At 44.6% G+C, this 15,139-nt stretch overlaps 1 protein-coding gene across 2 annotated transcripts; it reads left to right on the forward strand.

Annotated features, from left to right (window-relative positions):
- Positions 1-9,544: 9,544 nt before the first annotated feature.
- Positions 9,545-12,861, forward strand: LOC119294476. Of its 2 annotated transcripts, XR_005143438.1 has the most exons (3): positions 9,545-11,098; positions 12,373-12,564; positions 12,657-12,861. XR_005143438.1 is itself a non-coding variant. In XM_037572668.1 (2 exons), exons 1-2 carry the CDS (start codon positions 9,682-9,684, stop codon positions 12,390-12,392), a joined length of 1,437 nt encoding a protein of 478 aa, XP_037428565.1. In that variant the 5' UTR covers positions 9,545-9,681; the 3' UTR covers positions 12,393-12,850. The 2 variants fall into 2 exon arrangements, 1 of the variants encoding a protein (XP_037428565.1); XM_037572668.1 differs by having other exon boundaries at positions 12,373-12,850.
- The last annotated feature ends 2,278 nt before the right edge of the window (positions 12,862-15,139 follow it).

Raw genomic sequence — 15,139 nt, forward strand, 5'->3', positions numbered from 1 at the left:
ACACGCAAGATCAATCCATAGAGATGCATTGCTACGAGAGGGGGAGAGCATCTACATACCCTTGTACATTTCTAAGAGGAAGAGTTTATTAACGTGGTTGATGTAGTCATACACCTTCACGATCCGTTTCGATCAAGCACCGAATGTACGGCACCTCCGCGTTCAGCACACGTTCAGCTCAATGACGTCCTCGCCCTCTTGATCCAGCAAGAGAGGCGGAGTAGTAGATGAGTTCCGGCAGCACGACGATGTGGTGACGGTGGTGGTGAAGAACAATCTCCGCTGGGCTTCGCCAAGCACAACGGTTTAGAGCGGAGAAGGAACTAGAGAGAGGGGGCTCTGCACATTGCTTGGGGATTCGTGGTGTGTGGCGTCCCTCCCCTCCTCGTATATATAGGTGGAGGGGGAGGGAGGCAGCCTAGGGCGCACCCGAAGGGGGCTAGCGGCTGCCCTAGGTGCCTTCCTAGGCGTCCCCCTTCCATACTTGGTGCACGGGGGAAGGAAAGGGAGGCAGCTGCCCTAGGGCGCCCCCTCCTTCCTTAGGCGCGCGGGCAGGGGAGGTGGAGCACGCCCGGCCCCTTGTGGGTTGGTGCGCCTCCCTCCTTTGGCCCATGAGGCACCAATAGCGGGACCTAGATGTCTATATTGGTTCCTACATATTCTATGAATATCTTTATCCATAGAACCTTTATGACAACATAGGTAGTTCCGTTTGTCTGCCGGTATGTTTACTTTCCCGAGATTCGATCGTCGGTATCTCCATACCTAGTTCAATCTCATTACCAACAAGTCTCTTTACTCGTTTCGTAACACATCATCCTGTAACTAACTCCATAGTCAATTTGCTTGCAAGCTTCTTGTGATGTTGCATTACTGAGAGAGCCCAGAGATACCTCTCCGTCATACGGAGTGGCAAATCCCAGTCTTGATCAATGCCAACTCACCAGACACCTTCAAAGATACCTGTAGAGCACATTTATAATCAGTGGCTAGTTTCTAGTCGAGGGTGGACATGCAGCTTGGATAAAAAAATGCGGCCCACATGCGATTCAAGGTTGGACATGCAGCTAGAACAAAAAATGGAGTCACAGTTGCGGCTCAAGGGTGCACTTGCAACGGGAGACAAAAAAATATCGGGCCCAGTTGTGAGTCAAGTGTGAATTTGAAACTGGGGCAAAAACGATCAACGACCCTGATGCATGTCAATGGTGGACTTGCAACGCGTATAAAAATGACCGGTCCCGGCTGCAATTCAGTGGTTGACTTACATGTGTGGCAAAAATGTGGACTCAGTTGCACCTAGGATAAAAAAGATGGACTTGGTTGCGAGTTAATGATTGGCTTGTGATAACCCACAAGTATAGGGGATCAATTGTAGCCTCTTTCGATAAGTAAGAGTGTCGAACCTAACGAGGAGCTAAAGGTAGAACAAATATTCCCTCAAGTTTAATCGACCACCGATACAACTCTACGCATGCTTAACGTTCGCTTTACCTAGAACAAGTATGAAATTAGAAGGACTTTGTAGGTGTTGCTGGATAGGTTTGCAAGATAATAAAGAGCACGTAAATATAAACTAGGGGCTGTTTAGATAAATAAGCAATAAAGTAAATATAGCGAGTGTGGAAAAGTGGTGGTAGGAGTTGCGGAATTGTCTTGACTACTTTACTAGACCTATAGCAAGTTTTATGTGGGAGATGCATAAGCTAACATACTTTCTGTTCTTGGATCATATGCACTTATGATTGGAACTCTAGCAAGCATCCGCAACTACTAAAGATCATTAAGGTAAAACCCAACCATAGCATTAAAGCATCAAGTCCCCTTTATCCCATACGCTACAACCCCCTTACTCGGGTTTATGCTTCTGTCACTCAAGCAACCCACTATAAGAGAATCATGAACATATTGCAACACCCTACGGCAGGAATCCCTCACGCTTGCGCGACACGGAGGGCACAATAGGACAGCAACATAACCACAAGCGAATTAAACCAATCATAGCAATTCATCAATCACCGATAGGACAACGAAAATCTACTCAGACATCATAGGATGGCAACACATCATTGGATAATAATATGAAGCATAAAGCACCATGTTCAAGTAGAGGGTACAGCGGGTTGCAGGAGAGTGGACCGCTGAATATAGAAGGGGGGAAGGTGATGGAGATGTTGGTGAAGATGGCGAAGGTGTTGGTGTAGATCGCGGTGATGATGATAGCCCCTGGCGGCGTTCCGGCGCCACCGGAAGCGAGGGGGAGAGAGCCCCCCTCCTTCTTCTTCTTCCTTGACCTTCTCCCTAGATGGGAGAAGGGTTCTCCCTCTGGTCCTTGGTCTCCATGGCATGGGAGGGGCGAGAGCCCCTCCGAGATTGGATCTGTCTCTCTGTCTCTCTCTGTTTCTGCGTTCCTTCTGGTGCCCTTTCACTATTTCTTATATATTCGGAGATTCATAACTCCGATTGGATTGAAACCTTCGCCCAGATTTTTCTCCGAAAATTAGCTTTCCTGCGGCCAAATAAGAGTGTCAACCGCCTTACAGGGTGCCCACGAGGGTCAGGCGCGCCCCCCTGCCTCGTGCCCCCCTTGAGCACCATCTCGCATTGATTCTTCTTCCCAAATCTCCCAAATATTCCAAAAATATTCTCCGTCCGTTTTTATCCCGTTTGGACTCCGTTTGATATGGGATTTCTGCGAAACATAAAACATGCAACAAACAGGAACTGGCACTGGGCACTTGATCAATATGTTAGTCCCAAAAATAATATAAAAAGTTACCAAAAGTATATGAAAGTTGTAGAATATTGACATGGAACAATCAAAAATTATAGATACGACGGAGACGTATCAGCTTGCAAATAGGACAAACTAAGACAATCCCTAATTGTGAGTCGATGGTGGACTTGGAACGGTAGTGAAAAAAATTCAGCCCCCGTTGCAACTTGTGGGTGTACCTGCAACTAATGAAAAAAAGATTCAATCCCAGCTACGATATTAAAGAAATATCTAGCCCAATTACGAGTCAAGGGTGATGTTGCAACTACAGGAAAAAATGTCGGGCCCAATTGCAAGTCAAGGGTGGACTTTAACCGGGATAAAAAATCAGCGCCCAGTTGCATGTCAACGGTGGACTTGAAACTGGGATAAAGAAAATGATCAAATGCAGTTGCGAGTCGATGGTTGACTTGCAACTATGGTAGAAAAAAAGATCAAGAGCCCGATTATGAGTGAATGGTTATCTTGCACCTAGAATAAAAAGGACAGGCCAGTTGTAAGTCGATGGTTGGCTTGCAACCGAGACAAAAAGTTTGTCCCTAGTTACGATTCGACTCTGGACTCGCAACTGAGGCAAAAACAAGTGAGCTCAATTGCAAGTTGAGGGTGGACTTGCAACTAATTAAAAAAAGAGTTGGTCCTATTTTTGATAAAAAAAATAATGTTGAGCCTAATTGCGAGTCAAGGATGGACATGCAATTGAAAACAAAAAAAATTCAGTTGGAAGTTAGTAGTAGACTTGCAATGGAAGCGAAAACACATGGTTGGTCTCAATTGGAAGTTAAGGGTATAGTTACAACTGGGGCAAAATGGCATGCAAATAAAATAAAATAATAGCCCATGAAAATGGCTTCAAAATAAAAGTCAATAATTGAAAACAAAAGTCAATAATTAATAGCCCATGAAAATGGCTTGAAAATAAAATAAAACAAAGTAGAACAAAAATGGGCCTAACAGAAACGGGTCACCAACAGGACTTCACATGGACGCGGGATACACGCGACAAAAACGAAGCGGGATAAAGATTGCACAAAGATCGCAACAAAAGAAGATTAGACGGGCCACAACTTGCATGTGACATTGTCAAATCTCATCGATTTAAAAAATGTTCCAATATTTTTAAAATTTTCATCAACTTAAGAAATTTTAATAAAAAATTCGTAAATTAAAAGGGCCGTCCCCATGTTGCCACTGAAAATAAAAAGGGTTCGCCCCCCGTTGGGGTGTCGTGGATGAACTTGTAACTAAGCGAAAATAAAATTCAGACCAAGGGTTGACACCGACAGAAAAAAAGTTATGAATTTAATTCAAAAAATAAAAAGGAAAACAAGAAAAACTACAAAAACATTTTTATTCTAAGAAAATGGATTTATGTTTTCCTCATACGGTGAGATAACAAAAAAGAAAAAATAGAAAATGAAAGGAGAAAAGCAGTAGTGTGTTTCCATGTGTGTGGGCACGAGCCAAAGACAACGCACGCAGCCACACATACATAAAAAGTACTTCCTCCGTCCCATAATATAAGAACGTTTTTGACACTACACTAGTGTCAAAAACGTTCTTATATTATGGAACGGAGGGAGTACTATAGATAAAAGCTCAGTGGACCAATGCGTGAAACATGGCAGCTTTTTATCCAACGGTGGACAATTTAGATGTGAGCAAACAGATGGCGCTTCGTTATCATCGTCTACTATATGATGAAAAAAACATCTATAACGTACAATGACAAGAGAACCTTTTTATAATGTATGTACTATATGATAAAAAAAACCATCTATAAAAAAACCATCTGTCAACGGTGGGCACACATTTATAACGTACAATTTAGATGGTGACCCTTTTACTTGGAGGAGAGACGATGCTTGGGCGTGCGGTGTGCAATGTGGAATGGGCTAACAAATTCCCTCAGGCCGTGGTAATTAATGAGTAAAACGTTTATTTTGATCACCGTCCACTCGTACTGGATACAGAATATTTTGACGGAAATATTTTTAACGCCCCAAGGGGACGAGTAAATCAGTTTGAAGCTCGATGGCTCAAGGAGGAGACGGTCGGTGAAATTGTTCGTGGAAAAGGAAAATATGATGGGTATTGGGCCAAAGCTCACTGATCGTACTCGTGCGATTCAGTCAGATTTGCACATTTGGGATCATGAGGTTTTTAGAGGGCCAAAACAGAGAACAAAAAAGCTCAAAAAAGAGTTGAAAAAGTTATGAAGAGGCCCTATGAATGTGGATTCCCAAGCACGACAAAAGGAGATTTTGGTTCTCATTGCAAATTTGCTGGAACAAGAGGAGATTTATTGGGTACAGCATGGTCGTGCAAATTGGTTATTGCATGGGGATCGCAACACTTCTTTTTTTCATAACGCGGCAACAGCTAGAAAGAAAAGGAACCACGTTAAAAAATTGCGTGGGGACGACAAAGTCTGGATGCAGATACAAAAATGAAGGATTATATTAGAGGGTATTTTTCAAAACTCTTAACGTCAGAAGTCGCTCAACTAGACCCGGGTGTTCTCTCTCTTGTTAAAAGAAAAGTGACAGATGAAATGAATAGGGCTCTCATGGCCCCATATACGGCAAAGGAAGTTAAGAAAGCCTTATTTGACATTGGTGACTTAAAAGCGCCGGGTCCAGATGGTCTACACGCTATTTTTTATAAGAGATTTTGGTCTATGTTAGGAGAGGACCAGACAAAAGAAGTACTTCAAGTGGTGAATACATTTTCAATACCGGCAGGATGGAATGGTACTGCAATTTTCATGATCCCAAAAGGTTAACTCCCCAGAAAAGGTTACTCAATTTAGACCTATTAGTTTATGCAATGTGGTGTATATGGTGATAACCCACAAGTGTAGAGGATCGCAACAGCTTTCGAGGGTAAAGTATTCAACCCAAATTTATTGATTCGACATAAGGGGAGCTAAAGAATATTCTTGAGTATTAGCAGTTAAGTTGTCAATTCAACCACACCTGGATAACTTAGTATCTGCAACAAAGTATTTAGTACCAAAGTAGTATGATAATAAAGGTAACGGTGGCAAAAGTAAAGATAAATGTTTTGGGGTTTTTGTAGTTGTTATAACAGTAGCAACGGAAAAGTAAATAAGCAAAGAATAATATATGAAAAGCTCGTAGGCAATGGATCAGTGATGGATAATTATGCCGGATGCGATTCCTCATGTAATAGCTATAACATAGGATGATATAGAACTAGCTCCAATTTATCAATGTAATGTAGGCATGTATTCCGTAAATATTCATACGTGCTTAAGGAAAAGAACTTGCATGACATCTTTTGGCCTACCCTCCCGTGGCAGCGGGGTCCTAGCGGAAACTAAGGGATATTAAGGCCTTCTTTTAATAGAGAACCGGAACAAAGCATTAGCACATAGTGAATACATGAACTCCTCAAACCACGGTCATCACCGAGAAGTATCCCGATTATTGTCACTTTGGGGTTGTCGGATCATAACACATAATAGGTGACTATAGACTTGCAAGATATGATCAAGAACACACATATATTCATGAAAACATAATAGATTCAGATCTGAAATCATGGCACTCGGGCCCTAGTGACAAGCATTAAGCATAGCAAAGTCATAGCAACATCAATCTCAGAACATAGTGGATACTAGGGATCAAACCCTAACAAAACTAACTTGATTACATGGTAAATCTCATCCAACCCATCACCGTCCAGCAAGCCTACGATGGAATTACTCACGCACGGCAGTGAGCATCATGAAATTGGTGATGGAGGATGGTTGATGATGACGACGGCGACGAATCCCCTCTCCGGAGCCCCGAACAGACTCCAGATCAGCCCTCCCGAGAGAGATTAGGGCTTGGCGGCAGCTCCGTGTCGTAAAACGTGATGAAACTTTCTCTCTGATTTTTTTCTCCCCGAACGTGAATATATGGAGTTGGAGTTAAGGTCGGTGGAGGTCCAGGGGGCCCACGAGATAGGGGGGCGCGCCCCCTGTCTCATGGACAGCCTGTGGGCCCCCTGGTGTATATCTTTCGCCCAAAAATTCTTATTAATTCCAAAAAGTGCCTCCGTGGATTTTCAGGACATTCCGAGAACTTTTCTTTTCTACACATAAGACAACATCATGATAGTTCTGCTGAAAACAGCGTCATTCCGGATTAGTTTCATTCAAATCATGCAAGTTAGAGTCTAAAATAAGGGCAAAAGTGTTTGGAAAAGTAGATACGTTGGAGACGTATCATATGGTTATTTCAAAAATGATTGCAACGCGTCTGAAATTAATTCTGCGAGACATTCTCAGCCCAACTCAGATTGCTTTTGTCCCTGGGAGACTAATCACAAATAATATTTTGGTAGCATATGAGTGTTTCCACACAATAAAAAAAATAAAAGAACGGGTAGAGAGGGGATGTGTGCAATCAAGTTGGACATGCACAAAGCTTATGACCGAGTGGAATGGCCTTTTTTTAAAGCAATTTTGTTGAAGCTAGGTTTGAAGGAAAACTGGGTGAATTTGATTATGCAATGTGTGTTTTCTGTGGAGTACATGATTCAGTTTAATGCAGATCAGACTGATAGTTTCAAACCCATTAGAGGGCTAAGGCAGGGGGACCCCCTCTCCCCCTACTTATTCCTATTATATAAGGAGGGCCTGACCGCCCTTTTAGCAAAGGCGAAGGAGAGAGGAAATATCTCCGGCATAAAAGTTAGCAGGGAAGCTTCCTCAGTTTCTAGTCTATTATTTGCGAATGATTCATTGATCCTCATGCGAGCAAATGCAACGAACATGGAGGCCCTTAGAGCGGTTCTGGACTCTTACTGTGCCGCCTCGGGGCAGATGGTGAGTGTCAAAAAATACAACATATTTTTTAGTCCCAATACGAAAGTGAAGGACAAAGCTCAAATCTGTACAATTCTAAATATTACGACCGAGGCACTTAATGATAAATATTTGGTTTACCTGCCAATGTGGGCATGGACAAAAGCGATTGTACTTTAGTTTTTGATTGATTGTATTATTATGAAGATTAGTGGATGGAAAGAAAAGTTGTTATCGATGGGTGGAAAGGAAATTTTGCTTAAGCCTGTTGTTCAAGCTATCCCAACATATGCAATGTCCGTCTTTAAAATTCCTAAATTTTTTTGCAAAGGAATCATAAACGCGATGTCGCAATTCTGGTGGGGTGACGAGGACAATCAGAAAAGGAAGCACTGGATGGCGTGGTGGAAGATGTGTGTTTCAAAAGACCAAGGAGGAATGGGTTTCCGTGATATACATTGCTCTAACCGGACTTTATTAGCGAAACAAGCGTGGCGTCTCCTGGATAATCCTGAATCGTTATGTGCAACAATCCTAAGAGCCAAGTATTTCCCCGAAGGCGATTTGATGAGCGCAGTATTAAAAAAGGGCTCCTCCTTTACTTGGCAAAGCATTATGGCGAGAGTGGATTCTCTTAAGAATGGCTATATATAAAGACTGGGAACAGGAAAAAAATATTGAAAAAAGGAGAGATGGATGGATCCTAAATTGTGCAGATAGAAATATTATTACACCTAGAAGGGGGAATCTACTGATGAAAATTTCTGATCTTATTAACCCAGTCATGAATGGTTGGGATGAAGATTTGGTGAGACAAACTTTATGGCCAACTGATGTTCGTAGAGTCCTAGCGATCCCGATCCCTATGCATAATATGTCGGACTTTATTGCGTGGAGCTATACAAAAAACGGTTTATTCATTGTACGATCAGCTTATGTGAAGGAATGGAATAAGCAATATGGGAGGAAGTTGGAATACTCGAATGGCATGGGTAGAAGTAAGGTTAATCCTAAGATCTGGAAATTAGCTTGTCAAGCGAAGGTTAAATTTTTATTTGGCGGACGCTTCACGGAACTCTACTATGTCGCGTTACATCAGCCAACAGACGTATAAAACTCAGCCGATCTGTCCAGCATGTTTGGATGGGCCAGAGGACACAAACATATATTATTTCTTTGCCAGAAGGCAAATAAGTGTGGGAATATTTGGGGCTGTATGAAGTGGTAAAAAAAGCCCACATCATTGATCGTGCGGGAGAGGCAGTTCTTGAATTCTTACTCCTTATGCTTGATCATGAACTACCCATCTTGGGCTCCCGGAATGCAGGGGAACTAATCGCTATAGCTGCTTGGTATTTATGGTGGAATAAACGGGAACTAGTCCATGAGGGTAAGTCACAAGAGGCGTCACAAACCTCGATGGAGATTCGGGCTATAACAGGGAATTATGTAAATGCACACTCTCCTAAAGCAAGGAGAATGAACGAAGGATGGTGCAGACCTTTTAGGGGGGTTTGTTAAATTGAATGTGGATGCTTTTTTTGATCATGATCAGCTAAGGGGCACATCGGTTTCTGTTATCAGAGATGATAAAGAAAACTTCATAGTAGGTGGTAACCGGAGGATTCAGTACTGTGCGGATGCTCTGACAGCGGAGGCGTTAGCACTCAGGTTTAGTTTACTGCTGGCACAAAGACGGTCTGCAACCGTCTAATCATCAGTTTTGATAATATGAAAGTCATTGACACAATGAAGAACGGAGGACAGTCTGTGGGAGTGGCGGCTGCAATTTTTGAGGATTGTTTCTTTATGGCCTGTCATTTTTCCTAAAATCAGTTTTTAACATTGTAACAAGGAAGGGAATAAAGTAGCTCATGAGCTTGCTAGATTAGCAAAATGTTCCATTGGTCAACTGTCCACCCAGTCAAGTGCAAAAAATACAGTGGAATCACGCAACGCACGCTGCAGGTGTGCTTCCTGCCCATGAGGAAAGAAGAATGACAAGGTTCAGATTTGATTGTTTGCATCATGGGAGCTGATTACCCAAAAATGTTCCTGGGAGACTAGGGATTGGATAGAGGAGCCCATGGAAAATCTTGTAACTCACAAAGTTCAGGTTGATTTTCAAAAAAAAAAGAAAAGAAAAATGACGCGAGAGCTCTGTGGGCTCAGGAAAACAACAAAGGTAATTTCAGGAAACATCAAGGAGCAAACAGAAGACGTGCGGCATTTTTCTAGCCAACAATCGCCCCGGCGGCGCCGCCGGTGGAGGCGATTTGGATCTGAGATGGAGCAAGCGACCGACGGCGACGGGGCTCCTCTCCCGCCGAGCCTCCTCCTCAACCTGCAGGTCTACACCGCCACGGCCTGCGGCCGACGCAACGCCACCACCGCCTCCTGCAAGGCGAGGGGCGGCGCCCACGACGTCGAGGTCACCCTGCTCGCCGCCATGCCGCCCCGCGTCTCCTCGCTCCAGGTTTGCTGCGCCCGGCCTGCGCCCGCCTCCGCCCACGCGCCCTATATAGCCGCATCGGAGGCCGACCTCATCCTCATCGGCGTCGCTGTCAGCAACCGGCGGTATGACTACTTCCTTTACAAATTGGCCGCGGGTGAGGGGGGATCCTCCTTGGAGTTGTTCCCGGAAACTTCCCTCTCCTCCCTCTCACTCGACGACTCGTGCGTCGGCATCCTGCGCTGCGGTGACTCTTATTTGGTCGCCGGGCTCTGCTACACGTTCTCGCCCAGCGAGTACGATCTCCATATCTACAACTCTGGCACGAGGGGATGGACCACCAGGCCGTCCCTGTCCAGCCAACGGCAGGAGCACGCCCCCAGCTACCATGTCAACCACAAGGTGATCGCTGTGGGGGGAGAGGCCGGCACCATGGCCTGGGTCGACCTCTGGCAGGGCATCCTCCTCTGCGACCTGCGACGTGATGACCCCTGCCTGCGGTACATCCCGCTGCCGCCGCCGCTGCTGCCGGGCAGAATGCTGGAAGGCTGCCCGAGAAATGCACGGGACATTGCGGTCGTCGATGGCCGCATCAGGTACGTCGAGCTGCAGATCCGCATCAGGCCTGGCTCGGCCAGCAGGGGCGGCTACCTTGCCGATGGCTGGACTATTGCCATGTGGAGCAGGAGCGCCGCCGAGAATGATGATTGGCACCAAGACTGCAAAGCCGATGCTTCTCAGGTCTCTGTCACAAATAAAGTTCCAAACTTCGATTTACTGCCTACGCTGCTGCTAGACGCTGAAGGCCAAACCAAGCAGATCTTGGCGAGACTCCACACAGGTCATCCCACACTCAGCCTGCACGACCACCGAGTCGTTTACCTCATGACTAAGGTCGACCACCGGGATGACAGGGCGTGGGTGCTCGCCGTTGATGTCAGGAATAAGACACTGCAAGGAGTTGCCGAGTTCACTGCCGATAGAGTACCTGGTTTCAGTTACACATATACACACTCTAGGGTCTCTCAGTATCTGAATATGGCTCCTCCAGGTAACTATATTATGCCAGAGCCTGCCGCCTGTGACTTTCTTCACACTTCAAAAATATATAGCATGTATCTGGGAAGAGAAAGCCCTCTTGTAAAACTTACGCTCTGCTTAAGTGTTGCGGTATTTATATACTACAAATGTTCAGAAACTGCAGTCGTCATAATTACCTGTGAAATTCTGCAGTTTTTCACACCTTTACAAAACTGTGCTTGTGAATTTACAGTATTTGTTCCAGAAAATGATGTTGTTGACCTACCTAGTTATAATTAAGAATAGATGAACTAATACATGTCAACTCGTTAGTGTAAGAAAACTATCTCATCAGCATTTCCTGAAAAATCTGAACGAACGCAAGTCTTTGGTCAATAGCATGTTCAATGTGAAAGATTAGGTCTATTTGGAATATTCCTAGGTAGGTAAACCACCGATGGCAAGATGTATTTGGTAATTGGAAGGAATATGAAATAAGAAAAGTCAGGTAGAGCTATAGCTACAGAAAGAGTTCGGTTCTAGAAAACAGAGATCCAGAGGAAATTCTGTAAAACTTCAATTGTATTCAAACATCTTGCGTTTGGTACTTCGGTCTTTCTTAGCAACCAGGTTATTCCTTATAAACTCCGAGATAAAAAAAATCCAAACATGGCCTGAAGAACCTGTGTCATGGCTGCTTCCATGCAAATAATGTAATGGGGACACCAGCAAAGTAACGCTAGTGGTTATTAGCCTTGGTAACACATGATTAGTCGATTATTATCTTTTATTTTTGTAAGCAAGCTAGCTAGTTTCAAAATGGTTGATCAAATTAAATCTCTCTCAAATTAGAAACAAGTTAGAGGATGGACCTATATAAAAGAGGAGCCCCTCATGGCAAAAATCGTTAGGTACTCCCTCCGTCCCAAAATAAGTGTCGTGGTTTTAGTTCAAAATTGGGAGAATTTCAACTAAAACCGCGACACTTATTCTGGGACCGAGGGAGTACTTAGTAAGTCTGGTGAGCTTATAAGCATATGACATTAGTGCCTCGATGTATACAAGAAAACCAATAACTCATAAAAGAAAAATAGCTCTTTTGACTTTATCTCTGACAACAGAGCTGACCACTTGGGTGCTATTGCATTGTAGAACTAGAATTGATTAATAGTCCATGAAGGGCATCAACAGACTATTTTTTAGTAGTGATTTAGATGGAAAAGCAAGTGGGGTGTTGAGCTGCATTTAATTGTTTATGAGCCAATTTATCTTCACTAAAATCTGAGCTATTTTTTCTGGTCGCAGATGCAAAGAAGTTTACCTGAAACCTCGTGCAGGAAGCTTCCTGGAACTGACATGGGTCTGAAATCAATACGCTTTGATTTGTCCATCCTACCAGGCAAATGATGGCATGCTTAAGTTTTTCCAATTAACTAACTACTATGGTGTTTGGAAAGAAAAAGAACAGAACTCTCGTCAATATTTATCAAAGTTATGGTTAGTAGCAAGGATGGATATGTTGATATTTACAGTTTTATAAACTCTACTCAGATGTCGTTTGATCTGTTTATGATTTATGTTGGTTGTAGAACATACTTTCAACCTTTCGAGGTTTGTAATTGCTCACTTGTGGCTGGATAGCGATGTGGTTGCTCATCTTGGGCGGGAGCTCTCCGAAATGTTCTCGAATAAAAGGCCAGTCAAACTGGAGCAAGTTGGTGTACTTTGGACGTTGACATGGAATCTTATGAAATCAGGGGTCAGTCAACTTGAAAAGTTCTCATATTTTGTTTTCTGGATGGATACGCAATTTTTTGTGGTTCAGCGACATGCTTCGGATAAGCTTATTGACATGGCTGGTCGATACGCAATCTGGTGTGTGTTTCATTTACAGAAGTCATACTCGGTCAATAACATGTATGTATACATATTACCTAATTTCTTAAAAGTGCGCGTGCACTAAACTGACGACTTGGGCACACGTGGCGACAACCGATCGATCCGTGCGTGACCGGGCCATGTGTAACCTGGTCGGGGCGAGTCCGGTGACCGGGCCATGTGTAACCTGGTCGGGGCGAGTCCGGGCGGACCGTGTCGCGTCGCGTGGGGGTGGGGCCCAGGTGGAATATGGTCCGAGACGAAGTGACTCGCCTGGGTGGGGCCCACCATTATCCCTCCCCTCAAACAACACTCTTCCTCATTCGGCGGAGTGAGCGGTTTCTTCTTTCCCTCTCGCTCGTCGAAATCGCCTCCAAATCGACGCCTCGCCGCCGCCCAAATTTGCCTCGCCGTAGTCCAGATCGGTGCTCTCGAGAGGGGTTCGGCGTCGCTGGTGGTCGGCGGCTGGAGTTGCTCTCCCGCGCGGCACGTTGGCCGCGGGGAGCGGCTCTCGCTCGTGAGCTCGGCGACCACGCAGTGCTCGACTCACGGGGTGGGGGACAGTTGTGAAGTGAGGATGCCCTCGTTTTGTGAGGTGGCGAAGGAAGGAGACGGTACGTCGACGCGAAGGTAACCCCCGCTCATATCTCTACATTGCTGGCGCTGGGAGTTTCTCGCGTTCATCACGTTCTGTCTAGGGCACGTAGTGCTTCCATCCATTTGCTAGTCGATTCAGTCGATCCTATGGTCGAGGTAGGAGGTTCTGGGCAGCCGCGTTGGTTAGGTTAGGTACTGGGGTATCAAATCTCCATATCCGTCGATCTATGTTCATGCGATTCGTGCGATTTCGTGGTCGAACTAGTTTGAGAATGTTTTACATCTAATGCTCTGAAAATGTTTAAAACATTTTATATTTAATTTAAATATTGGACCTTAAAAGGCCAAGAGGTGGAGGGCAACTTGGGCCACAAAGGCCCGCTAGGAAGCCCCCCCCCCCCCTTCTTTTGGCCGGCGCCGGAAGGGGGACTTTCCCTCCTTGGTGGAAACCCTCTCCCTCCCCTCTAACCTTTATATACTAGAGGATTTCCATCCTATGAGAACACAAGTTTTGGAGCCTCCTCTAGTTGATCTAGTGCACGTTCTAGTTGGTCCTAGTTGACTAATTAGAGGGAGCCCTAGCCACCTCTAAACCTCATAATTAGAAGCACCGTGTGGTTCTAAACTCCTCACTCTAATTCTCCGGCGACCATTAGCTCTGGACGGCAAAGTACTGTCGGATTGTGAAGACCGTACGCTTGCAACCAAGTAGAGTGGCTGTGATTTTGATCTTCTGTTTGAGGGATCATTTGACCGTGGTTCGCGGGATCGTCATCAACGTTCGAGGGACTCCAAGTACGATCTACACAGACTCATCCACTTTCGCTACAGTCCCGGAGTCGGTAGCAGTCGTTGATCACAACCCGTTATGCATCTTCATATTGTTCCTGGGTGATCGTAGGGCGAATTTTTTTGTTTTGTACTATGTTTCCCGACACCTACTACTATTATTCCACCCATCGACCGCTATCAGCATGCATCTAGAGTATTAAGTTTATAACAAATGAAGTAATGCCTTAAGCAAGATGACATGATGTAGACAAAATAAATCCAATCAATATGAATAAACCCTGTCGCTTTCCCCTTAATAGCAACAATACATATATGTGTCTTATCCCCTTCTGTCACTGGGATATAGAGCACCATAAGATTGAAGCCATTACAAAGCACCTCTCGCATTGCAGGATATCAATTTAGTTGACCAAACAAAACAGATAGACTACAGAGAAATACAAAGCTATAATAATCATGCATAATTGAATTCAGAGAAGACTCAACTAATATTCATGATTAATCTGATCAGAAACCCACAATTCATCGGATCCCAACAAACACACCGCAAAAGAAGATTACATCGAATAGAACTCCAAGAACATCGAGGAGAACATTGTATTGAAGATCAAAGAGAGAGAAGAAGACATCTAGCTACTAGATATGGACCTATAGGTCTACGGTAAACTAATCACACATCATCGGAAGGGTAGCAAGGTTGGTGTAGAAGCCCTCCATGATCGACCCCCTCCCCCCGGCTGGGTGTTGGAAAAGGCCTCCAGATGGGATCTCAAAGAACAGGAACTTGCGGGGACAGAAAAAGTAT

The sequence above is a fragment of the Triticum dicoccoides genome, chromosome 4B, assembly GCF_002162155.2.
Source record: "Triticum dicoccoides isolate Atlit2015 ecotype Zavitan chromosome 4B, WEW_v2.0, whole genome shotgun sequence".
NCBI lineage: Eukaryota > Viridiplantae > Streptophyta > Magnoliopsida > Poales > Poaceae > Triticum > Triticum dicoccoides.